Genomic DNA, 27,545 nt, shown 5'->3' with positions numbered 1-27,545 from the left:
TCAGGGAAACAAAGACAAGACACATTGAGTTTTGCTTTAATTAACAATATCAGTGAGCAGCCATAAAAAGACGGTTCTGTGAAAGAGCATCAGACAAATGCAGGAGGAATGCTTTCTTCTAAGTGTTCCCTCAAACATTTACATACATAAAGGAAGAAAAGCAGAACAAAAGAAAATGTGGCTTGTCCATAAATCGTTTTCACCTTGGTCATCAAGAACCTCCATCAATGTCCATATCTTCAACATCTTCCGCTTCTGGTCGACAGATCTCCTCAATGGCCAGTTCTTGAAAGTGAAAGATATTCCACATATGAATTTCTGTTTTTGTACCCATTCAACAAAAAAACTATCACAACTTCAACATCACCAGTTTCCACTGCACACAGCATGAAACTTTGTAATCCTACACAAAATTGCACTGCGTGGTAGACGACAATTGCTAAGCCTGTCAAATGGCAATTGAAATCTGACTTGTAATGAGCAGATATGAAGAATCATGCGGCTCCAGATGAACTTAACTTCAATCCAGGAGGACTGTCTGTCGTCAGACGTTATAAAGATGGAGACAGTTCACTTGTTGAAAAATTAATGGAAAGGCTTGTAACGCTCAACGTGGCAGCTGCATCATGGAAAGTCCCTCCCATCAATAGAAAGGGTGGGGGTGGAGACAATTGTCTTGTTGGTGAAGATCTAAGCAGGAAAAGCCCCCTTTTTAGTGGAGATGCATGCATCCGTAGTAGGCAAACCACCAAAACAGCTTGTTTGAGCCAAACTCTGTAAACTGTGTGATATGAGAAATTATTTAAAAGATCTTTTTAAAATGTTACTATGGTTGAGAGAGAAAAAATACACGCCTCTCCTGTAACAAGTCTGCACGCATAACAGCCATGCTGTTTTAGAAATTTCTATATTTTTCTGGTAATTATTAAAGTTCAAGCACTATTGAACAGTTTGTTTTAACAATTCGGTAAAAAACAAAACTAGGGTACATGGTACTATCATAACTGTGTTTAAGCCTGTTTAGACTGAGATAAGGAACCAAGCAAAGCCACGAATGTCACCTTTACATGTTATGCTGTAAGCGTTATGGGCCAAATGGCACTTATCAAAGCCAGATCAAGCTCATCTCACTTTCCTGAACAAGTTGTGTGTCTCTATGATGGTTTGGTCTCCACGGTCTGTTATAGACCACTGTAGCCATGTCATTTTGTAGTTGGCAAAAAGCTCTTATTATATATACACACACACTCACCAGCCACTTTATTAGGTACTAGTAAAAGGTTGGAACCCTTTTGCCTTCAGAACTGCCTTAATTCTTCGTGGCATACTTACAACAAGGTGTTAGAAACATTCCTCAGAGATTTTGGTTGGTTATTTGAGATACTGCTGCCTTTCTATCATCTCGAACCAGTCTGCCCATTCTCCTCTGACCTCTCACATCAACAAGGCATTTTCATCCACACAACTGCCGCTCACTGGGTATTTTCTCCTTTTCGGACCATTCTCTGTAAACCCTAGAGATGATTGTGCGTGAAAATCGAGGTAGATCAGCTGTTTCTGAAATACTCAGACCAGCGCGTCTGGCACCAACAACCCTGCCACGTTCAAAGTCACTTAAATCACATTTCTTCCCCATTCTGATGCTCGGTTTGCACTTCATTTCTCTATGGCCAGAATGAATAGGGATTGTGAAAAAAGGCATCTTCTGCATCCTGTGTTAAATAAAAACATTCAGAACCCGATATGTTTTGTCCTGTGAACATTCTTCTCTCGATTATCACTGGATCCTCTGAAATATGACGAGACTGCCTGTCCAATGACATCAATTCAGCGAGCAGTAGCATTAGCTGACATGTAGCAATATTCATATTTTAACTCTTTAATAACCTCATAATTTAGCGGAACCAGTAGAAAAATGTACACAGGACAAAATGTATCAGGTTCTGAACATTTTTAACACGGACGACAAAGGCGATTTGTCGAAAATGGCATACATTCTGACCATAAAGAAATTGAGCTGAGATGTGGAGTTTGTAATAGAGGCATACCGCAGACACGGAATGACATCTGATTACGGTGGTATATTGGGCAAAGAATGAGAAGGAACCATACACTGGTTCTTGGACTCCTTAAAAAAAAAAAATCCTCACCTTCACTCTCAGAGAGGTCAGGGATCTTGCGGAACGTTTCTCTGATGGCTGGGATGACCTGATGATATATGTGCAGGACATCCAGACAGTGCACTGAGAAAGAGGAGTCGTTCAGGAGGAGCCAGTGCAGCAACATGAGAGCCTCCCTCAGTAACTGAACTCTGGGATTTGTCCATGTCTGGACTCCACCCACGTGCTTCTCCTGGCCTTTGATGCTCAGCCACTGCCTGTGTAACGCTACAATCACTGTCCGCACCACCTGTTAACAAGATAAGATGAAGTTAACAGAAACACAGGTGTCTTAGTTTCATTTTCCGCCATGAGGAGTTCCACAATGACACCCGCATGTTGTAGTTTCACTGCGGAACAGAGTTTAGCTGAGCGCATCAACACTGTTGCATCATGTCCATTTTATCTGATGGTCTCACATGACTGACGTCTATGCAAAACACGATCTGTCTAACAGTGCAAATGGACAGGAAGAGAGACTTCAATTTAGCAGTGCAATCTGTCAGGACAGCACACTCTGAGGTAAAAGCATCACCAGAGGAGAAGGAGGAAAAATAAAAACATGAAATGCCTTTTATGTATAATAATAATAATAATAATAATCTTTATTTGTATAGCACCTTTCATACATACATGCAACTCAAAGTGCTTTACAGAATAAATAAAAAGAAAACAAAGATAAGCAAAACACATTAAAAGAAATAAAGATAGAAGGAAACAAATTAAAATAATGAAATAAACTGAAAAAGATAAAATGAAAGAGATAGAACAGACAAACGTTTCTTAACCAAAAGCAGATCTAAACAGGAAGGTTTTAAGATTACTCTTGAAGCTGTACAGGGATGTAATGCCTCTTAGCTCCTCAGGAAGAGAGTTCCAAAGCTTTGGGCCGTAGTGGCTAAAAGCACCCTCGCCAATCTTTAACCGGGTTTTAGGAATCACCAGTAGATTACTGTTTGAAGACCTGAGAGACCTGACAGGAACATATCTCACCATCATTTCACTGAGGTAAAGAGGAGCAAGACCATGAAGACATTTAAAAACCATCACCAGAACCTTAAAATCTATTCTAAAACTGACAGGTAACCAGTGCAGTGAGTGGAGTGCAGGTGTAATATGATCTCTCTTTCTTCTCCGGGTCAAGACCCTTGCAGCAGCATTCTGAACTCGCTGTAGGTGAGAGATAGAGCTCTTTGGGAGAGCAGATAAAACAGCGTTGCAATAATCTATCCTTGATGTGATAAATGCATGGACAAGTTTTTCACTATCAGCAGGAGAGAGCATATCTCGGACCTTAGCGATGTTTCTAAGGTGAAAATAAGCTGTCTTGCATGTAGTCATGATGTGTGATTTAAAGCTGAGCTCATTATCAAAAGTGACGCCCAAGTTCTTAACACATTGTTTGGCCTTCAGATTCATTTGATTTAAATAAGTCTGAACATCATTCTTTTGTGAATCGCTGCCAATAACAAGAACCTCTGTCTTCTCTTTATTTAATTGCAGAAAATTGTCTGACATCCATGTCTGCATATCACCTATGCACTCAAACAGTGAGCTAATTGATTTTAGGGCTTTAGGTTCTAAAGAAATGTAAAGTTGAGTGTCATCTGCATATTGATGATAACTAATACCATGTATGTTAATGATATGCGGTAATGGAAGCATATATAGGTTGAACAGTAAAGGCCCAAGAATTGATCCTTGGGGGACGCCACAAGTTATTTTTTGACGTGTGGAGGAAGAGGTACCTAATGCAACATAGTAATTGCGCCCAGTTAGATACGATCTAAACCAGTCTAAGACTAAGCCACTAAGGCCTACCCAGCTCTGTAGTCGATCAATAAGTATTTCATGATCAACAGTGTCAAAAGCAGCGCTTAAATCTAGGAGAAAAAGGACTGAGAGTTTGCCTGCATCTTTATTCAATCTCAGGTCATTTACTACCCTAACTAGTGCTGTTTCAGTGCTATGGAGAGCTCTGAAACCGGACTGAAAAGTGTCATTTATTTGGTTTACTTTAACATAATCATTCAACTGGGTTGACACAACTTTTTCAATGATTTTGCTAAGAAAAGGAAGGTTAGATATAGGTCGATAATTATTGAGAAATGTGGGATCAAGATTTCTGTTCTTTAGTAGTGGTTTAACCACTGCAGTTTTAAGAATATTAGGGAATTCTCCCAGTTGCAAAGACTGATTAACAATCATTAGAACTTCATTAGATAATGAGCTCAGAACCTGCTTGAAAAAGCATGTTGGTAGAGGGTCCAGTTCACATGTAGAGGATTTAAGTGATGAAATCACGTCAAATAGTGTTACCATGTCAACTTCCTTGAAGTAAGACATATTACAGTTAGGATGACTAACTGATATCAGGGCTGGTAGTCTATTAGTGCTTGTTGCTATATTCTGCCTTAAATTAGTAATCTTGTCCCTAAAAAATATTGCAAACTCATCACATTTTTCAACTGAAACGGATTCAGGGAAGACATGGGAGGTGGGGTTTACTAGCCGATCTATACTTCTGAACAGGGCAGCTGAGTTATTACTGGTTGAGTCGATTAAGGTAGAGTAATAGTTTTTCCGTGCTGATTTCACTTCACTGTTGTAAGTCTGTAATGTTGTTTTATAGATATCAAAATGTACTACCAATTTTGACCTTCGCCAACGTCTCTCAGCCTGCCTGCAGTCTTGCCTGAGTTTTATAATAGATGTAGTGTTTCTCCAGGGCATCTTAATTCTTCCAGAAATAGTTTTAGTTACTTTTGGTGCCACAACATCAATACAGCTCCTAACTCTGTGTATGAATGTTTCAACTAACTCATTCCCATTTTCTGAGAGGGGAGGGAGGGACTGTATCATGTCTGTGAAGGCCACGGCACTGCCAGCACTGAGATAACGCTTGGTTATTGTATGAACTGTTATTACTGAAATATTCAAATGTCTCTACACACTTCACTTCTATGCAAACCACCCAGGTATAATCCACTGCCACTTATGTAAAGAGTCTGCCAGATACATACCAAATTTTTACCCTTCTATTTTAATCAATAAATGGATGTTTTTTTTCCCAGTGCTGACAAGAGGCTTTGTTTTTGTTTATACTGTTCAAAAATTACAAAGTAAAAGTTTAAGAATGGCCAATATAACATGCATTATTCATGGCTATACATATTCATTCTGTTGCCTGTGCACTTTAAAAGACAGTTTTTGCAAATCTCAGTCTGTCAGTTTCATGTGTCCCTGCAATGCTGTAAAAGCCGAAATGGCCCAGACCTTTGACTTGAAAGAGGATGGCGCCTGTCTGATTAGTTTCCCCCTCGACTGTCTGCCATTTCTCCCCTGTGAGTTTCTTTCCATCGCAGGTTTAGCCTGTTCGTTTGATTAGCACCTTAGCGCCACCATGTGGAGTGTCATTAAGTAGTGAATGTGGTAAATGCAATTGGAGGAGGAGAGTGAGTGTTTACAGTGCATGCATGTTTCAATAAATCAATAATTGGCGCTAGTGTATCAATAATGTATTGTAAAAGAAAACAACACGATAGATTGCTGTATCAATATTCAACACAGAGCTCACTTGCTAACTGTAGTGCTGTTCCAATTCGCCTCATCCAAGCAGGAGAACACAGGTACCAATCAGCCAGTGAAATCACACAAATTACACAACTGAACCTTGTCTAGTAAAACTAATCCAGGTCCAGCAGTGCTTTAGGACAAACATCTAACACTAAAAGAAACAACTTCATACCTCATTACTGCACTGGCATGAGGATTCACTAATGAGAGCAGCCCATGTGGACGTCTTCTGTGTGAATAACTTGGCCAACAATCGAACAACCTGTGAACAGAATCAGAGGTTTTTACAGGTTTTCCCATTCACAATGTAGTTCTACTGAATTTAATACTTTAAAGTTTAACACTTTAAATAACACCTCAACTTCTAGGCAAGACCACATATCTTCGGTCGCAGACTTCTCTGGTCTTGATGTAATGTAGTGGAAAACTCTGACAAGTGGACACACATCTAGAAAACGGGAAAGTTTAAAATTAATTACTGCAAAGTACAGGGCGAGTCAAAAGTCACATGACACCGTTTTATCTTATTTTATTTTTTTATGCCGTCACAAGCCTCCACAATGTGGCGCTGAAGGTGGTGTTTGCGCGGATTTTCTCAGCATACAAAATTTGTTTGAGATGACCCCAGAGATAAAAGTCGATAATAAAATAAATAAAATAGAATAGAAGTGTCCTGTGTTTTTTGACTCACCCTGTAGATGAAAAGTGCCAAGCGCCATGAATACTAGGATACTTTCTAGATAACATTAAAACTTACTGTTAAGAGAGCAAATTTTGGTGGCGATCTCTTCGCAGTCAGCCACAAGTGCCATGAGTCTCACAGACAGATACACGGTTGCGTACGCAGATTCCAAAGACAAGCTTTGAGCCAGTACTTGACTCGACATCAACACCTTCAATCTGCAATCAATAAGCAAAAGGCAGCACACTTACAGGACAGCGGACAACCCAAATAATTACTGTAAGACACTATGCTGACTGTAGGTTCGCCTACTGAACAGGCAAAAATTTTCAGATAAATTAAAGCCTAGACATGGGGGGGAAAAAAGGGAGATTGTAGAGCCTTAAATGATAATTTGGGTCAGATTTTGAGGGAGTTTTTCAGTGCAGACCACATGTTTTGAGCCTGTGCGTGTGTTAATACATAAAAACAAAAAATAAGGTTAAGTTCAATGTTTACATCTTAACTGCAAAATTAATATTATACGAAAAAAGGTTTCTTGTGTTACAAACTTGACATCTAACAATAGAAGACCAATTTTTGGTGCTACATATACACAACCAAGGAAAATACATTCTCTATCAATCTGAATCCATTTAATGATACAAATAACCCTTTGGTCGCTAAAGGTTCAAACCACTTTCTTCAACAAAGAACCTTTAAAGAACCATCTTTAAGTGTGTATATAATTGAATGGTCAAAGTGTTGCCCATCAAATTTTATGTACATCTTCAACCATTTGTATTATTTGGTTAATCAGCCGATTTATTTTTTTTAGTTCACATTCCGAGTCATATTAAGGACGATTTGTCACACCACTTAACAAGCAGAAAACTTTTCCTGTAATCTTCCATCAGCATGTAACTTTGTTTCACCTCCACTTCTATTATACGGCTCAATTATAATGCACATATCAGGCACTACCGGTAGTAGTAAAATATTAAGAGAGTAAATTTGATAAATCGTGACACTGTTAGGAGAAAGTCTGAATGACTGGGTCCAGCAAAAACGTACATGTAGGTTGTCAGAGGAGTTTGTTGGTTCAGTTAATTTAGACTGACGTTTCACCACCAAAGAATTTATTTGCATAAAATTGAAAAAAAAATCTCCATTTGCAGTGCACATAAATAAGAATTCCCTTAAAAACGTCCATGCAACTTCAGCTGCTTGAAACCTACATGAAACTAAATTGCACTAAAAGTCACAATGTTATCATCTACAACTCATTTCAAACAGCTAAACAGCCAATTAAAACAGAGATAACACATTGTGATTATGTTGACAGACACTTCCAAACCACTGATTTTCCAGGCACAACGGACAAGAAAATAAAACAGAAGATGGTAATTGGACGGTTAAAAAGGAGTTCCCTATTTTCACACCCAGCTCAGGTTCATCTGGGAGTAAACCAGGGATTAAAAAAAGATTACAGAAGTAGAGACCAAGTTGCAAACCTCTGGTGCTTCTAGGACAGAACGAGTGAGTCATAAAGTATCAAGTAAGTAACTATAACAGCTAGTTAAACATTCATTAAACTCAAAATAATTCACAAAAATAAAAAATAATATATAAAAGACAAATACACAAACATAAAAAGAAAAGAACAGCAGTAGCTGGAAAAAAAATATGAAAATGATGTTGCAAATGTCAATTGCACCTAACAGATGGCTTTACACAGAAAAGACTGATACGGTACCTCATCAAAACCATCTGTTGATTTAGTGAACTAGTCAAATAATCGGTGTGTGCAACTTTAATTGCTGAAATTGAATTGAAAGCAACTCACAACATGCAGATACTTGCATAAATGTTTCACCATGTAAAGCCAGCTGTACGAGTGACAAAGTGAAAAGTGTCTGACGGAACTTACCTCCACAGCTGGTCTTCCTCCGCTCTCTCAGCCAGCGCACAGACCGCCTTGAAACTGGAGTTCACCACAGCTTCCCTCTGACCGGCACTATTGACAAACTTCATATCTACCAACTGAAAGAGCCTCTTCAGCAGAGGGTGCTGGGCCTGCAGCTCCCCATTCAACTTCTCTGCAAAGTTTCCATCACCTGTCTGTGGCTCGTTGCTGAGTCTGTGGTCACTTGATTTGTCTAGGTATTCTCCCTCCTGACCACACAAAACTATGCGCGCAGCTTCACTGCTTTCAGTCACTATGTGGTAAAGAGCTTTTACAGCTGCTAAAGCGAACTCTTCTTGAGAGCTTAAAGACTCCTCAATGGTAGAGGCCACACTAGATTCTGAAGAACCTGACAGTGAACTTCCTCTCAGAGGACTCTTTCCTGACCTGTTGATGGACTCGAGGGTCTGGCAGTAAAGGCTGATGTGGTAGTTGAGTAAAGGGAGGAGATGGACAGCAGCAGGACAGGTTATGTGAGGTGGCAGAGTGCCAGAACATGTGGGAAGACCATGGGCCAATACAGTCAAACCTGACATGGCGAGACTTTGAAGCTGGAAGAAGTGAGCTTGAGGTCGATGCAGAAACCTGGAATCTGTGGAGGAGGTGCTGGAACCAGCTGAGGAAGCTCTGGAGAAAAACAAAGGACATGATGTAAAGCGACACTCATTTGATCCATTAAACATTTTTAGGGCATGTTTACACTCGGTAGGTTTGTGATGGTGTGCGATTGCTACTTACGGGCTTGTGTAGCTTGACTGTGAGAACAGACAAGGCAGAGCTTCTGGGCTGAGGCACAGCAAGTGACAGAGGCCCAAAGAGCTGGGCTCCAGAGGATGCTGGAGCAGCAGATTCAACAGAAAACGCCCTGCAACAAAAACTTAACATTAGTTTTGCAGCAGCTGTGATACTTCTGTTAAAAATAAAACAAATAAAAATTGATCATGCACATCATAAAACACAGGCCACAGTCACCTTTATGTTGGCCATCAGGATTAAGGGCTACATCTGAGTCGACTGCCTGTTTCTTAGTTTTGCCCTGGTCTTGTTTCCCTCCTGCAAGTAATGAACACACAGTGCAATAAACTACTGGCATTTAATACAGGTGCACTGTGTCACAGTGATGTTAATATGGTTGAACAATGTGAAGCAGAGTAAAATCACCGTAATTCCCAGCCTTAAGTGACTCAAGTCACAAAATACAATATGATAAACCAATATTCAATAAATCTATTAAAAACAGTTTTGACTTCCGGTTGAACGATGTAGGGAATGGCAGCATAGTTCGCAGCTCCCGCCAGTCGAGGACAATTAACCTCCCTTCCTCAACGAACTACAAACTTAATTCAAATTGATGCTAAAGGGATGAGTGGGGGAACCCGTCAGAAAAGCCGAAAAAATCCGAAAATGCAGGAAAAGACGCAAGAATTTGTAATGGAAGCTAGCCGTGAAACAGAGGCTAATGGTGGCGAGGAACTAGCCAAAGACAACATGCCAGAACTATACAAATACTTGACTGACATCAGTAAAGAAATCCGCGAACTCAAAGAGGAGATGAAAAATGACATAACGGCCCTAGACGCGAGTTTTAAACAGAAGTTTGCCCATTTTAAGGAACATGTCAACAACAGATTGAAGGAAAATAGTGACGAACTAAGGGACCAGAGGGAAAGTCTTAACGAGGCACAAACACGCATTGAGGAGCTCCAGACGGTTAACATGGAAGTTAAGGGTGCACTGTTGATGGCCCTCCGCGAGCAGAAAAAACTAAAGGAAAAGCTGACAGACCTCGAAGGAAGGTCCAGGAGGAACAAAATGCGGATATTCGGGGTCCCGCAAATTCGGAGGGGGACTCGGTCACCCACTTTGTTGAGGAGTTATTACACAGAGAGTTGTCTCTGCCTGAAGGGACCGAAATGCTGATTCAACGAGCACACTGAGTGGCAGCAAGGAGACCCGGTCCCGGTGAGACTCCGAGGTCCATAATCATAAACTTTCTCCGGTTGGATACGAAAGAGACGGTATTAAAGAAAGCCTGGGAAAAGCGGATTAAACTTGGCAATTCACCCCTGTTCTTTGACAACGATTATGCGGCCGAGGTGGTACAGAAGTGCAGAGCCTATGCGGAGATTAAAAAGACTCTCAAGGCGAAAGGCATTCGGTTCCAAACGCCCCTGACCAGTATCAGGATCCACTGGACCGACGGACCTCGGCTCTACAGCAGCGTGCAAGAGGCAGCGAAAGAGATGAGGAAAAGGGGAATGGATGTACAGGTGAAGGAAGCGGACGAAGGGTGCGCGATGGAAGAGTGGATACAGGTGGCATCGCAGTGGCAACGCGTCGGGGAACCACGGGCGCAAGGAGGATTAACTCAACGTGCGAGAGGGAAATTGCAGGAGTTTCAGAGAATCGAGGACGGAGAAAAAATTTAATGGAAAGCGGACAGGCAGACGTGAATAAGGTTTCAATTTAAAATGAACATAAATCACGGTCTAAATGTATAGTAAGATGTGCTGTATTTTATATTCATTTATACATGATCGTTTATAATTACAGAGGAAGGCTTAGTGCTAGTATACTTTAATGGTACTATCAGGGGACTGGGGGAAGAGACTATGTCATGGGAATACCCCAGGAGGTTATATGCGTTTATTCATTTCCTTATTGTTAAATACACATTGTTTAATAGGCTAAGGCTTACCTTGCACAAAAGAGGCTTTTCATAAGTTTAGTTAGGCTGGCAGAGTTGGAATGTAGAGAAATGTTGGACACTACTAGAAGCCAAGGGGGTCTTTATGTAGGACCTCTACCTACCTCTAGTGAGGGGCCCCACCATTATTGGGGGACTTTCCCCTCTCCTTCCAGCAGGGATGTGGGCATGTTTAAAAAAGCCCAATGTTATCGGAAACAAAGTTCTGGTGTTAGAGTACGTATTGTTGTTCGAGTTGCAAGTGTCAGTGGGAAAGACTAAAAAAACTTTAAACAAAGGAGGAAATGCAATATAGTCAACTTAAAGTGATGTCTTTGAATGTGAATGGGTTGAATTATCTAATTAAAAGGGGGAAGGTCATAGCAAAATTTAAAAAAGAAAGTTCACAGATTAGTTTACAAGAAACACATTTATCGGATCAGGAGCATGATAAATATAAAAAAATGGGATTTAAAAACACACACTATAGTTCTTATAAAAATGGGAAGAAAAAGGGGGTAATGATTTTAATTTCAAATGCAGTAAAATTTGAGACCTTAAAAGAAATTAAGGATAAAGAGGGAAGATACATACTGGTTAAAGGGAAAACTGATAATCAAATAGTTACACTTGTCAATGTCCATACACCCCCTGACAGTGCTAAGAGTTTTTTCAAGAGCTTCTTCGAAGTTGTTGTTCAAGAAATAGAAGGGATACTGATATGTGGAGGTGATTTTAACATCACGCTGAACCAAGTCTTGGATACGACTAGTGCAAAGAAAAGTAGCAAAACCCCAGTGAGATGATACTTAAATACTGTATTATTAGAGCTGGGAATTATTGATGTATGGAGAGAACTACACCCATTTCAAAGGGACTTCACATTCTATTCAGCCCCTCACTCAGTCTATACTAGAATAGATTATTTCTTCATGAACAGAGCAGACAGATTTAGGATAGAAGAGTGTAAAATCGGAGTAGCTGACTTGTCGGATCATTGCATTCTCCACTTGACGCTAAACATGAGCAGCATTAAAAGGAATACAACGTGGAGAATGAATGTTGGTGAACTAAATAATACAGAATTTGTTGAAGAGATTAAAACAGAAATTAATACATATAGGGAAGAGAATGATAACGGAGAGGTAGATTTCACTACTCTTTGGGATGCCATGAAAGCAGTTATGCGGGGAAAACTAACATCTCGAACAACATACAATAAGAAAGTTAGGCTTAAGTTATATCAGATGAAGATTGAAGAACTTTAAAAAAATGGAGCAACATCATAGAGCCTCAAAAGATGTAGGTTTAATTCAACAAATTAAGGAAGCGAGGACAGAAGTGAATGAGATACTTTGAGACGAAGTGGAACTAAAATCTAGACTTCTGAAGCAGACTTATTACGAAACAGGCCCCAAAGCTACAAAATTACTAGCGAGACGAATAAGAAAACAAAAACTCATGAACACAATTCATAAAATCAGAGACCCCACAACTAATTCACTAGAACTTGATCCAGGAAAAATAGAAAAAGCTTTTGAAAAGTACTATAGGAAACTATATACGCAACCGGATTCGGCAGACAAAGAACTAATAAGAAACTTTTTGGGTTTGTTAGATCTACCAACAATAGGAGAGAAACAGAACGAATATATAAATTCATATATCACAGCAAAGGAACTGGAAGAAGCCATTAAAAAGTTAAAATCAAATAAAGCCCCATGGAAGTGATGGATTCCCAGCCGAATGGTATAAAATGTTTAAAAAGGAATTAGAACCAAATGTTATTAGCAGCATTCAATGAAACCTTTAAAAAAGGCAAGATTCCTCCCTCTTGGAGGGAAGCAATAATCACAGTTCTTCCCAAGGAGGGGAAGGATAAAGAATTCTGCCAAAATTATAGACCAATATCAATATTAAATTGTGATAAGATATATACGACCATCCTGGCTAAGAGACTTGGAAAATTTATGACAGAATTAATTAATGAAGACCAATGCGGCTTTATTAAGAGGCATCAAACACAAGATAATATAAGGAGGACTTTACATATGATTGAGGAAGTAACGAAAAGGGGAGAAAGTGCACTGCTGCTCAGCTTAGATGCAGAAAAAGCTTTCGATAGCGTCCTGTTGGACATTTTTATATCTTAGTTTAGAAAGATTCGGTTTCAACATAGATTCAGTAAACATAATTAGAACACTTTATCAAGACCCGATAGCGAGAATTAAAATAGATGGCAGTCTCCCGGACTGGTTTAAACTGGAAAGATCTACTAGACAGTTGCTAGAGATTTGCTTATCACCAACTCTCTTTGCACTATTCATAGAGCCTTTGGCCCAAGCAATAAGAGAAGATGAAGGTATTGCAGGGATAGAAGTAAAGGGTACAGAACATAAAATTGGATTATTCGCAGATGATGTTATGATTAGTCTAAAACAACCGGATGTCTGTCTTCCAAGACTTACGGAAAGACTGGACTCATTTCACTACTTGTCAGGTTATAAACTCAATGTGACCAAAACACAAAACATGGTGCTATCCATAAACTATACCCCACCCCAAGCCATTCAACAAGCATACAAGTTCAAATGGAAAGCAAAAACGATAAAATATCTAGGTGTAAATATTAGTAGTGACTTGACTAATTTTGGGACTCTAAATCAAGAAATCCAAAAAGATATGGATAGATGGTCAATATTAACATTGGATTTTAGTTCCAGAATAGAAATCATAAAGATGAACATTTTACCAAGAATCCTATATTTATTCCAAATCATTACCAATAGACATCCCTGCATCACAATTCAAAGAATGGAATAAAAAAATCTCACGCTTTATTTTGGGGGGGGTGCAAGGATAAAATTTACAACTCTTCAGATTCCCAAAGACAGAGGAGGATTAGCTTTACCGAACCTCTTAGAATATTATTATGCGGCACAGATTCGACCCTTGGTGTATCGGTGTGATCCTGAATATACTGCAAGGTGGAAAGATATTGAATTGACAGGAGAGGGATACCATATTCAAAGTGTAATTGCTAACAGGGACATGTTTAGAAAATATAAGACCATGCTCGATTCAGTTATTATATTCACTTTAGAAATCTGGTTTATGGTAGTTCGGAAATGCGATTTGGAGAGGGAAATAAAAATTCTCAACTGGCTGACTTGTGATTCTAAATTTAAACCAGGGGAAATGGATAGAAATTACAAACAATGGATGAAAATGAGGATTACAGCAATATGCACAATAATGGAACAGGGCAAAATTAAAAGCTTTCAAAAACTGAAGAGGGAATTTGGATTGGAAGATTGTGACCAGTTCAGATACTACCAAGTTAGAGATTTCTTTGAGAAGGATATAAAGCCAGATCTTCCCCAGGAGATAAACCAAATTACAGTACTAATATGTAATGCATATAGGAACATTGCGGGGAAAGTGGTATCATCATTATACCAGGGACTGCAGAAAAACAGAAAAACTGAAAAATAAGAGACAGATGGGTAAAAGGAAGCAAAATACAGATATCGGAGGAGGACTGGTTCAATATTTGTGAAATTCAGCAAACCACCACCAACTCCAGGACATGGAAGGAATTTTGTTGGAAAAACATTATCAGATTCTTTATAACTCCTAAATCAAAAAGCAAATTTTCAAGTACACAACAAACATGCTGGAGAGGGTGTGGGGAGCAGAATGCAGGTCACAGTCATAAATTTTGGTAATGTAATAAAACAGCTAACTATTGGAATGATGTGTGGGTGGGCATTAGAACTATTTTGGGGTATGAGATACCAAAGACATGTAAGATACTATGCCTATGTAACCTGACAAAGGACACGAGGACACATATTTAGTAAAAATTCTGTTGGCTGCAGCCAAGAAGGCTATTACTAGGAAGCGGCATAAAGAGGATCCTCCCATTCGGAGGAACTGATTGGACACAGTCGAGGAGATCCTCGGAATGGAACATCTTACACACAGATTGAGACTCCAACAAACAAAATTCAACGGGAAATGTAAGAAATGGGACGAATGGAAGTCACACAACAGAGACACCACAAGAATCTTTGAAAAAGACGATATGTGAATATTATTTTTAAGATTGTGTATCCCACTGACACTCATGTTCTGTTATCGTTTTTGTTTTCTTATATATAACGAAAATAAAAATGAGTCAAAAAAAAAAGTTTTAGTTACTCGTTTTGAAATACACTGCTCAAAAAAATAAAGGGAACACTCAAATAACATCCTAGAACTGAATGACAAATATTCTCATTGAATACTTTGTTCTGTACAAAGTTGAATGTGCTGACAACAAAAATCACACAAAAATCATCAATGGAAATCAAATTTATTAACCAATGGAGGCCTGGATTTGGAGTCACACACAAAATTAAAGTGGAAAAATACACTACAGGCTGATCCAACTTTGATGTGATGTCCTTAAAACAAGTCAAAATGAGGCTCAGTATTGTGTGTGGCCTCCACGTGCCTGTATGACCTCCCTACAACGCCTGGGCATGCTCCTGATGAGGTGGCGGATGGTCTCCTGAGGGATCTCCTCCCAGACCTGGACTAAAGCATCTGCCAACTCCTGGACAGTCTGTGGTGCAACGTGGCTTTGGTGGATGGACCGAGACATGATGTCCCAGATGTGCTCAATCGGATTCAGGTCTGGGGAATGGGCGGGGCCAGTCCATAGCTTCAATGCCTTCATCTTGCAGGAACTGCTGACACAGTCCAGCCACATGAGGTCTAGCATTGTCCTGCATTAGGAGGAACCCAGGGCCAACTGCACCAGCATATGGTCTCACAAGGGGTCTGAGGATCTCATCTCGGTACCTAATGGCAGTCAGGCTACCTCTGGCGAGCACATGGACGGCTGTGCGGCCCTCCAAAGAAATGCCACCCCACACCATTACTGACCCACTGCCAAACCAGTCATGCTGAAGGATGTTGCAGGCAGCAGATCGCTCTCCACTGCGTCTCCAGATTCTGCCACATCTGTCACATGTGCTCAGTGTGAACCTGCTGTGAATCTGTGAAGAGCACAGGGCACTAGTGGCGAATGCTGGCGTTCTCTGGCAAATGCCAAGCGTCCTGCATGGTGTTGGGCTGTGAGCACAACCCCCATCTGTGGACGTCGGGCCCTCATACCATCCTCATGGAGTCGGCTTCTAACCGTTTGTGCAGACACATGCACATTTGTGGCCTGCTGGAGGTCATTTTGCAGGGCTCTGGCAGTGCTCCTCCTGTTCCTCCTTGCACAAAGGCGGAGGTAGCGGTCCTGCTGCTGGGTTGTTGCCCTCCTACGGCCTCCTCCACGTATCCTGGTGTACTGGCCTGTCTCCTGGTAGCGCCTCCAGCCTCTGGACAATACGCTGACAGACACAGCAAACCTTCTTGCCACAGCTCGCATTGATGTGCCATCCTGGATGAGCTGCACTACCTGAGCAACTTGTGTGGGTTGTAGAGTCCGTCTCATGCTACCACAAGTGTGAAAGCACCACCAACATTCAAAAGTGACCAAAACATCAGCCAGAAAGCAGAAAGGTACTGAGAAGTGGTCTGTGGTCCCCACCTGCAGAACCACTCCTTTATTGAGTGTGTCTTGCTAATTGCCAATGATTTCCACCTGTTGTCTATTCCTTTTGCACAACAGCTGTGAAATTGATTGTCAATCAGTGTTGCTTCCTAAGTGGACAATTTGATTTCACAGAAGTTTGATTTACTTGGAGTTATATTGTGTGTTTGTTAAGTGTTCCCTTTATTTTTTTGAGCAGTGTATTTTGAAGTCAGATCACAAAAAACTCCAATACATCCATCTACAATCTTGTTATCAAAAACAAAAGTTGGGACATTGTGCAAAATGTAAATAAAAATGCAGCAACAAACCGTGTTCACATACTGCGGTATTTGGAAGTGTTCCTGATCCCATGCAATGATTTCCACTACAGGATTGTGTCTGTTTTCAATGTTTTGGTGCCTGAGTGCCAGAAGATCATGGCAAGCCAATACTGGTTTTCAGCCTTGTCCCTAACATAGAGATTTCTCTGGATGCTGTGAATCTTTCAGTGATATTAAGTACTCTAGATGATGAAATCCCCAAGTGCTATTTCTGTTCTTCTTCTTTTGGCTGCTCCCTTTAGGGGTCGCCACAGCGGATCTGTTAAGAAAGGTTATTCTGAATTGTTGAATTACTTGCCAAAGTTTTTCAGAGTGGTAAACCGTCACATGAAAACATCTGCCATATTATGAAATGAAAAACACAGCAAAGGAGACCCCGAACGTTTGAGGAGCTGAAATCTTATATCAAAGCAAGAATTTCACTTTCAAAACTTCAGCAATTGGTCTTCAATTTCCCAAGCCCTTACAGAGTGTTGTTAAAAGAAAAGTGGTATATACATCAAAATGGGCAAATATTTAAAAAAATTCTCAGATCAAATTCTGAGAATCAAATTCTGCATTTGATTACATTTTGCACAGCGTCCCAACTGTTTTTTGGAAAACAGCGTTGTAATTCCGCCTACAATAGTTTAGCTCTGTCAATTCATACTGCAATAATAAGGAATGTTTCAGACAGCATTTTGAAGAAAAATACAGTGGTGCTTGAAAGTTTGTGAGCTTTTTTAGAATTTTCTATATTCTATATTCTAAATAAAAAATAAAACAGTAAAAGCAACATTCCTAAAGATTTTTCAATGAATAACAATGTTTTATAATAACAGACACACTGGATACATCCATTTCTGTACTAATCATGTGTGCATATTGGATATTTCATGAAGTGGGTCAACCAATCAGATACTAGAACCAGAACTACTTTTTTTTTTAAACTACAATTATTAATGAAATAGTGGTATTGCCCACATGTGTATATATAAATAATTCACATCAACTACATAAACACAAGATTTCTATGATCTGTGCCAGAAATAGATTGTACCTTCTGCATGATGACCTTTGGATGTTACACATGGAAAGAAAAAAAAAAAATTGTACCTTCTGCATGATGACCTTTGGATGTTAATGATTTCACAGACAACTCTGCTGAGAAGGTCTCCCTCGTTACAAATGCATGACTTCCAGGAGAGTTTGTACTGCATGCAAAAAGAGAGTATTGAAGTTCTACATTACAGAGCACATTTAAAACATGAAAAATCATGAGCACTGAAAATGGTGACGAGTGTAAGTGGTTATACAGCAAGATTCACTCGAAAGATGCCCTGAATATTCTGTAATAACTCTCACAAGGAACGATACGTGCAATGTGCTCCTCAGTATATGGAGCTTGACAAATGCCACAACGTGCAACCTCCCAGACCCCTTCATATGTCTGGCAGAAAATGGAGCATCTCATATAATGCGATCGATTATATATACACGTCAAGGTATGTAGCATTTTGTTTTTGGTTCACTTCATCCAAACGGGAGTTACAAGAGAATATCCAGGGCCTCTTTCGAGTTAATGTCCCTTTAGCTGGAAAATGCCTACGGATTTAGAATGGGATGTCATAAAAGCTCCTATAGGGAGTTCGATCCCTGGTGATGCTACAGCCATCCGTAGCCGGGATTCCAAGAGAGCACAACTGGCCTCGCTCTCTCTGGGTGGGGTTGGAGGTCTCAGATGAAGCCTGTGGTACCCTTCACCCTGCAAGCATTGGTAGTATCGTGTGATTGGGGGAGTCCTAAGTAGCGAGTGGAATTGGAAACGACAAAATTGGGGAGAAAATCAGGTGGGTTTAAAAAAAAAACTCCTATAGGTGTAATGTGTAGATGTCCCAATACTTTTGTCCATATATGAAATTTGGCAAATAACTTCTGAGAACCAACATCATTTCTAAAAAGCAGGAGTGATTATGAAGTTCCAGTGGTTGACTGCTAACGTGTTCAAGTTCGGCATAAAAAGCGCGCGTTATTCGGCCACTTCTTTGGTTCGTGTCCTCAGATTCTTTAAACTGGTCTCTGGCACTGCAGCCTCGGGCCTTCAGCCACGCTCAGCCGTTTCGTTCGAAACCTCTTCATTGCAGCCGCTCCGAGTTTGAATCTCTTCTATTTATTTGGTACAGAAACATCAGCCTTGATGATTGAGTCTCATCAGCGCGAAATTATGACGAATGTCGAGTTCGACTGATGTAAAAGTCGCATGAATTCCGATCTGGCTGTTGCATTGCCGCAGATAGGATATGGATCGGATTTCAGTACCACATATGAAAGCATCTCAAATTGGAATTGAAAATGTCAGATTCAATGCATTTTTTGCCATTCACACAGCCACACAAATGACACATCTGTGTCAAATAAGAGGAAAAAGAATGAATTTGGGCCACTTTTACCTGCCGTGTAAACGTAGCGTCTGAGAACTATCTACTGACAATAGACCCCCCCCCATTCAAATCTACACCATTCACATGATTGTCTTTTTGCAAAATTAGCTGTTTTGAATGATGCAAGAGTTTGCGTGTATGGCAACTAAAGAAGATCACAAACTGTTGCATTTACTTGTTTCTTATGGGGGTTCCAACCAGTCTTCCTCCTCGCTCAGAGCTTTGAAGTTTGCTCCTCATTTCATTCATCTCTGCTTCTTTAAAGTGCAACTCTGACTGCAAGGACTCCACCTGGATAAGATGTGGGAGAAGATGACCCTCATTTTTTAAACTACCATTTAGTTGCAGAATAAACACCACCTCTGCAAAGAGAACGGGGAGACGTTTTACTGAGAAAATCGACAAAACATGCCATTAGACCGAGGGTGTTCAAATCTTTAGCGTCCAGCTTTTTATTCGCGGTGAGTTCAAAACTGTAAATTTGAGCTTTGCCTCACTTTTCATTTTAAGCCCTTTTAAATCACATCTTTCGCCGAGCTGGACAAGCAAGGCTAGATCATCTTCCTCTTACAATCAGGACCTCAGTAAGAAAATGGTGTTAAAATAATCTACCTTCTTGGAAAGCTCCTTCTCTTTTTCACTCTGGATACTGGCTCTCTCTCTTTCCAAGGCAAGATTAGCCTGTCTCTGCTGCTCCTTCTCCTGATTGGCCAGTCTGAGGGAGTCTCGCAAGACCCTAATTTCACCATTCTTCATCAAGATCTGGTCTTCTACTTCTTTCAGCTGCAAGACAAAGATTTATTTATGTATTATGTATTTATTTATTCTCAACAGGATACTCCACTATGTCAAAGTGTACAAACCACGCCAGCCATTTTCTGTTATTACTGAATATAGCATCAACTTACTGCTCATAACTGTTCAAATACCTTTATCTTTAACTCTGCTTGCTGTGCCTCCAGTCTGCTGTAGTAAAGTTCATCTCTGTCTTTGTCAATTTGTCCATTTCCTTGAAATTCAGAAACAAAAAGAGTAATCTAGAGTACAGCATCAAAATACTTACACTTACATAGTAGTTCAGGGCTGTTTTGTTGATTTTCTAAGTGAAAATAAGTGAAAAAATTCTCTGTAGTGAATAACATAAGATGGCGCCCACCGTGGCAGACGTCTTTGTGTGTTCCTCCTGCAACCGACACTATTACTTATTTTAACTTTAGTATTTATTTTAAATGCACAGAACATCTACAGTACAGTTAGTTACAGTAGGGAGGCACTCCTGGAGATCAGTAAAGTTAGTCATGAACTTGCCTTTAGCCTCTCATACTTCAACTTTCTTTTATGCTCGCACTCCACCAGCACCAGCCAGCAAGGCCCAGCAGTACTGGCCTCGGTGAGCGGCGCAGCCGATGAACAGAGCAGCCAAAGCAGAAGCGGGGCAAGAGAGGTGGGCTACATGCTAGGCTAATGGCTAGGGCTACATGGCCACCGGTACCTAGCCTGCTGCTAGCTAATGTTTGTTCCCTCAAAAACAAGCTGGCTGAGCTGAGGACCAGAATAACAACTTGGTGTGAGATCAGAGAGTGCTGCGCTCTTATCCTCATGGAAACCTGCCTCTCGGACAGCACGCCACACTCAGATAAGGCTTGCGTAGATCTATCAGAGAGGCCAAGAGACAGTATAGGCTGGAGTTGGAAGGCTACTACACCACCGCGGACTCCCAGCGCATGTGGCAAGCACTACAGCACATCACCCACTACCAACAGATGAGCAGGGCGGTCACAACCAGCCACATCACACTACACTACCTGATGAGCTAAATGAGTTTTCTGCTCGCTTCGAGGCCCTCAACCCTGGCCGACCGAGAGACCTTCTGGCCACACAGAACACATCACTCACTGTGACATCAGTGGATGTGTGCAGGACCTTGAAGAGAATAAATCCACGGAGAGCAGCCAGCCCAGACAACATCCCCGGGCGTGCACCCCGGGTTTGCTTATCAGAACTGGCTGACGTGTTCATGGAAAGGGTGCTTTGAGAGAACAGTCACAACTCACATCCAGGAGACAATTCCAAACACTACAGACCCTCTTCACTTTGCATACCGTCGGAAGAGGTCCACAGACGACGCAGTGAACACTGCCCTTCACACAGCCCTCACACACCTGGAGGGCAAAGACACATATGTCAGACTGCTCTTTATCGACTACAGCTCAGCATTTAACACGGTCATCCCACACAAACTCTCAGAAAAGCTCCTCACCCTTGGACTGACACCCACCCTCTGTAACTGGGTGCTGAACTTTCTAACAGAGACCCCAGTCAGTCAGAGTCGGCAGCCGCACATCCAGCACAAGAACAGTGAGCACAGGCGTCCCCCAGGGCTGTGTGCTGAGCCCCCTTCTGTACACACTCTTCACTTATGACTATGTGGCCTCCCAGAACAACACCAGCATCAAGTTTGTTGATGATACTACAGTCGTTGGACTGATCACTGGCAGGGAAGAGGCAGTGTACAGGAAGGAGGTGGCTGAGCTGGTGGCCTGGTGTCATAACAACAATCTTTCCTTGAATGCAGACAAGACCAAGAAATGACTGTTGAGTGGGAGCTGCACACACCCCTGTACATAGATGAGACAGAAGTGGAGAGGGTGAAAACCTTCAAATTCCTCTGCATGCACATCAGTAAGGATCTCGCCTGGTCACACAACACACACCATCATCATCATCAGGTCCCAGCAGCGACTGTACTTCCTGAGAAGGCTGAGGAAATTTGGCATGCTAGCCAAAATTCTCAGCACCTTCTACAGGAGTACGATCGAGTGTTCTTACCAGCTTCATCACGGCCTGGTATAAAAACTGCAATGCTTAGGACAGAAAGGCTCTCCAGTGTGTGATCAAAACTGCAACATCTCAGGAGCAGCCTTCCTCTCACTACAGGACATTTATCACATCAGGTTCATCAGGAGGGCCCACAACATCATCAGCGACAGTACACACCCTCAGCACAGATCTTCACGCAGACGCTACAGGAGTGTGAAATCCAGGACTACAAGACTGACCAACAGTTTCTATTCACAGGCCATCAGGCTGGTAAATACCTCACTTACTACCTCCTCCCCGTCTCCCCCTCTGAACTGGTTTAACCTTGCACTCTAACTGCACCTTACCTACACTGTACTGCTGCTGTCAGAGCACTACTGTTTACATCTATTACTTGCACAGAGCACTACTGTTTACATCTATTACTTGCACAGAGCACTACTGTTTACATCTATTACTTGCACAGAGCACTACTGTTTACATCTATTACTTGCACAGAGCACTACTGTTTACATCTATTACTTGCACAGAGCACTACTGTTTACATCTATTACTTGCACAGAGCACTACTGCTTACATCTATTACTTGCACAGAGCACTACTGTTTACATCTATTACTTGCACAGAGCACTACTGTTTACATCTATTACTTGCACAGAGCACTACTGTTTACTGTTTACATCCACTACTTGCACAGAGCACTACTGTTTACTGTTTACATCTATTACTTGCACAGAGCACTACTGTTTGTTTACATCTATTACTTGCAGAGCACTACTGTTTGTTTACATCTATTACTTGCAGAGCACTACTGTTTGTTTACATCTATTACTTGCAGAGCACTACTGTTTATTGTTTACATCTATTACTTGCAGAGCACTACTGTTTATTGTTTACATCTATTACTTGCACAGAGCACTACTGTTTACACCTATTACTTGCACAGAGCACTGCTGTTTACACCTATTACTTGCACAGAGCACTACTGTTTACATCTAGTACTTGCACAGAGCACTACTGTTTACATCTATTACTTGCACAGAGCACTACTGTTTACACCTATTACTTGCACAGAGCACTGCTGTTTACACCTATTACTTGCACAGAGCACTACTGTTTACATCTAGTACTTGCACAGAGCACTACTGTTTACATCTATTACTTGATGCACTTTATGAACAGCTGCTATACATATTTGCACATACGCACATGTAACTAATTTTATTTCAACTGTACATTTTTACTTTCTTTTTACTACTGGTTTTAGAGTTATTCTTATATTTTATTTTTTTATTCTCTTAAGTTTATATTTGGTGAATGGAGGAACAGCAAAGTAAGAATTTCATTGTACAGTACAACTGCCTGTTCTGCTGTGCATATGACAAAACTATTGAATCTTGAATCTCTACACATTTTGTGTAATGTATTATTACTGTTCACTTGATGGCCTTTAATATATAGTAAAAAATGTGGCTTGGCAAAAGCTATGGCACTTTTTTAAAGTTTCATTTTTTCTAATATGTTAAACTCAGCAAAAAAAAAAAAAGAACCTGTGCATAAACTGTGCATTTGCAGAGAATGGCATATTTAAAGGTGTTCTCTGTAGATGTTGTTTTAACTTATTTTACTTATAAAATTAACATAGCATGTAATATGACCGGGGTGTTCAAACTTTTGAGTATGACTGCAACATCTATAGAGGATCATGTACTGAAAATAGCAGATCCCAACCACAGTCCTTGAGTCTTCCACAAAATAATAAATAAAATTTACAGACTCAAGAATAGTTCATGGTCCTTGGACTGAGCTGGATGACTTGTCAAGGGTGGTAACCAGGGACTGACTTCAGGAAACATACTCAACATACACAACATCCAAAAATATTTAGACACACACACACTAATTGGTAAATACTGCTGCAGTTGAATTCAGATGCATTGCTTACATAGGTGCTCAACTGTGCACACAGCTTGTATAATCTCCATATAAAATCAAATAGGGGTCGGCTAAACTAAACCATCTGCTCTTTATTCATTTTACTGTACTCATTTACTTGTAAATTTCTGCAAATAAATGTCAAATTTCTCTAACAAAAATCCAGGCAACTTTCACTCCAATATTTAGTACCAATTTTTAGATTTTATGAAAATGTATGTATCAGTAGACATGTCCATAAAAAATATTGGATATAATAAATATATAAATATAATAGCTGCAACAGTCCACAATTCCCACATGTCTAGTATAAAGCCCCTCCAACATTGGGCTGTGGAGCAGTTGAACAGTGTTCTCTGGAACGATGGAGCTCCATCCAATACCTTTGGGATGAGTTGGAGTGACCAGAACTGACCTTTCAACATCAGTACCTGACCTCAGTAATGCTCAATCAAATTCTCACAGCAGTGCTCAAACATCTAGTCTAAAGCCTTCCCAGAAGAGTAGAGGTTGTTACTGTAGCAAAGGGTGTCAAACACCCTAATGATACCCTTCATTTCAGAAGAAACACTGGATGAGCAAACGTCTGGACATAGGTCCGGTTTCCCATACTGTGATTAAGCCTAGTCTTGGACTACGCAACATTCTGAACGGAAATTATTCGTTGAAAGGGAACTGTAGTGCAGGACTAAGCTCAAAGATTTTCTTGTGTTTTGTAAGTTTAGACAGACAGTAGTTATTTACTTTATACTTACCAAACGCATCATTTCTTTGTCGTTCTATATTGTTGAACACGCTGCTGCTGCTGCTCGGACTGTTGTTTCCAAAGGAAAAGGTCTTCCTGCCCTCCCTGACTGGAGCTTTGCTCTGCTCTCCTGAATATGAGGAAATTGATCCAAATGTTCTTTTAGCACTAGCAAGCTGGCCATTCCCTGTAATAGCCTGTGATGCTATAATGTCTATCTCCTCCAGGTCGTCCTGTGTAAAGTCCTCGTCATCCCCAAAGGGGTCTTTCTCCACTGGGGCATCATTCTGTAATCCCTTAAGGCGTTTGTTTGGAGGATACTCCATGTCACTGAGAGCTTTTGGGGAATAAAAAGAATTTTAATCAGAGTTTGAACTGATTCAACACACTGAAACTGTAACTCCATTGCATGCTTGAAGAGACTATCAATAATAACGTTAATAATAATAATACATTTTTAATAATTAATTTACTCGTGGTTTTGGACAGTAAATAAAATGCCTGTATTGGTGCTGTAGACATGGTGACCCTTGGTTTCCATCATCACCACCACTGTAAAGAAATCCGAGTCTCTACATTTCAAGACTTCTCAAGAACTGAATCATTCAGAATTTCTGAGATACTGGTGGAATTTCACTTTTACTTACTCATTTCCCTCACTAGCTACACATCTCAGCATTACAACAGAATCGAAATAATAATAGAAAAACCGACGTTACTGCCTAAAACTATTCAGGGAGAACTGAAAATTTCTTCTTTACAATTTAGACGACGCTAAAGTTGAAGCTCTTATCGGAATTTTCAGTTCCACCGCGGCGGCATTCCTGGCAAAGCTGCACGCGCCAGGACCTAACTACTACACCGCCTAAGATTGAAGGTGGAACGGATTAATTGCACACCTGCGAATAAAAAGCCAAATTTCAGACTCCTACAATTCAGTACCCGATAGGCTGTGTCACTGAAAGACAGTGAAGTAACAGCGTTTCATCGCCGAAGTATGAGCATAGTTTACACTGAACATTTTCCCAGAGAAGCGAGGTAACGCTAGAAAAGCTCCTGGACGCTAACAGGCTAACCAGCTAACGCAACTCGGTCCCGCAGCGTAGCAGCACAAACACTGGCCAAGTTTAACCGCAGATACGACAGAAAGCTAAACTCCGACTCGGAAACCATCGTTTTCTCCGTGTAACGGACAGTGTGACATTATTACTTACTGACCGAAACAGCAGCTAGTTAGGTTAACTAACTAGCTAGACGTCTGCGGGAAAAGTGTTAGCCTTCAGCTAACGGAAACTTCACAGAAGCGGCTAACGCTCGCGTCCCCTTTGGAATGAGCATCGTGTTCGCCTCTGTCGGCGGAATTTGTTAACTTAACATGTTGGGAAAACAAGACTAGCACACCCTTTTACAGACTATTTACAGGTTTAATTAAACTGACTGAACACTGGAGGCTCGAGCTCTTCGTCGAGGGAATCTGCCGGTTGTTGGGAGCGAAGTCTGCATGGAGGCCGCTGATTGGTCACATCCACCGAGGGGGGCGTGTGAAACAGTGTGAAATAGTCGTGCAAAAAAAGTAGAAATACAGTCTAATAATCTCCACAAAAAACACACCAAAAGCACAAAATCACGGAGCCTCTGATGGGATGTGGATAAAAAAGACATGTTCCCTCGCGATGATTTTGCATTACCTTGCAAATGCAGTGGGTTTTGCCCTGGAACGTTTCTGGAAGGTGCTTTTAGAGCTCCTTACATTTTTTTGTTGCAAATAACCATACAAGCATGAATAGAAAAACAGTCGGAAATATAACATCTCAGCATTCACATACCGTAATAAAAAAGAAGAATAAAAACATGTAACACAGAGGATGCCCTAAAATGTACCCCGTAGCCCCGCCTAGTGCTAGTTAATACATATTTTTACATGTTGGTCAGTTTGAAAAAGAAAATGAAAAGTGGAAAATGAAAAGTGAATCTCCAGCAGGTGGCGCTGGTGTTCGTTTGCATTTGTCTTTTCATTCTGACCGTTAAAGCGTGTCAGCGCCGAAAACTGAATCACAGACGGCCACTTTTCCGTTGATATATTCATTTTGCATTTTCATTTTAATTTAGTCAGATTTGCAGCCAATTGCTATGAAAAAGAAATAAGAAAGTAAACTTTGCATTTTGATTTTAGTTTTGACACATATTCTGATTTTCACGAAGAAAAGCCAAAAGTGAAGTTTGAGTTTTCTTTTGTCTGTTAGCTTTTTCATTTTAGATTTGGCCAAGAAAAACCACAATAACGACTAAAATGAAATGATAAATAGCTGTTTTTTTTTTTTTATTGTTTATAATTTATTTTTATTGTTGTCACAAACGGCTCGTGTTCATGTGAAAAATTAAATTGCAAATGTAGGTATTTCATTTCATTTTCATGGATGGATGGATAGATATGCAGCACTGCCCTGCTGAAAAGGGACCATTAGAAACCAGTAGGATTACAATCTAGTGACTTTGCTTTCTAATGGGAATTGGTTTAATGATTTCCACCACTAGTTACCTGTAGAAACCCTTTAGATCTCATTAGCAAACCATCAAATGCATGTAGAATCAGACAATGGTCAATCCATAAGAATCCTTTGCACTGTGATATCAACCTACTGCCAAAACACATTACAAAATCAT

The 27,545-nt window shown here is 40.5% G+C and overlaps 1 protein-coding gene across 3 annotated transcripts; it reads right to left on the bottom strand.

The window, feature by feature from the left end:
- Window positions 1-20: 20 nt before the first annotated feature.
- Window positions 21-26,398, bottom strand: LOC108431555 (ATR interacting protein). Of its 3 annotated transcripts, none has more exons than XM_017704795.2 (14): window positions 26,320-26,398; window positions 24,892-25,218; window positions 20,311-20,390; window positions 19,994-20,164; window positions 19,557-19,672; window positions 18,057-18,154; window positions 9,335-9,415; window positions 9,101-9,227; window positions 8,327-8,989; window positions 6,493-6,635; window positions 6,092-6,183; window positions 5,908-5,997; window positions 2,151-2,409; window positions 21-285 (listed from the first exon to the last, which is right to left on the bottom strand). In XM_017704795.2, exons 2-14 carry the CDS (start codon window positions 25,205-25,207, stop codon window positions 212-214), a joined length of 2,310 nt encoding a protein of 769 aa, XP_017560284.1. In that variant the 5' UTR covers window positions 25,208-25,218; window positions 26,320-26,398; the 3' UTR covers window positions 21-211. The 3 variants fall into 3 exon arrangements, with proteins under 3 accessions (XP_017560284.1, XP_037388331.1, XP_017560283.1); XM_037532434.1 differs by having other exon boundaries at window positions 26,096-26,395; XM_017704794.1 differs by having other exon boundaries at window positions 26,100-26,394.
- Window positions 26,399-27,545: the final 1,147 nt, after the last annotated feature.

The sequence above is a fragment of the Pygocentrus nattereri genome, chromosome 21 (assembly GCF_015220715.1).
Source record: "Pygocentrus nattereri isolate fPygNat1 chromosome 21, fPygNat1.pri, whole genome shotgun sequence".
Lineage (NCBI taxonomy): Eukaryota > Metazoa > Chordata > Actinopteri > Characiformes > Serrasalmidae > Pygocentrus > Pygocentrus nattereri.
The sequence above is the reverse complement of the archived record's forward strand: the minus strand, read 5'-3'. Positions and strand labels throughout refer to the sequence as shown.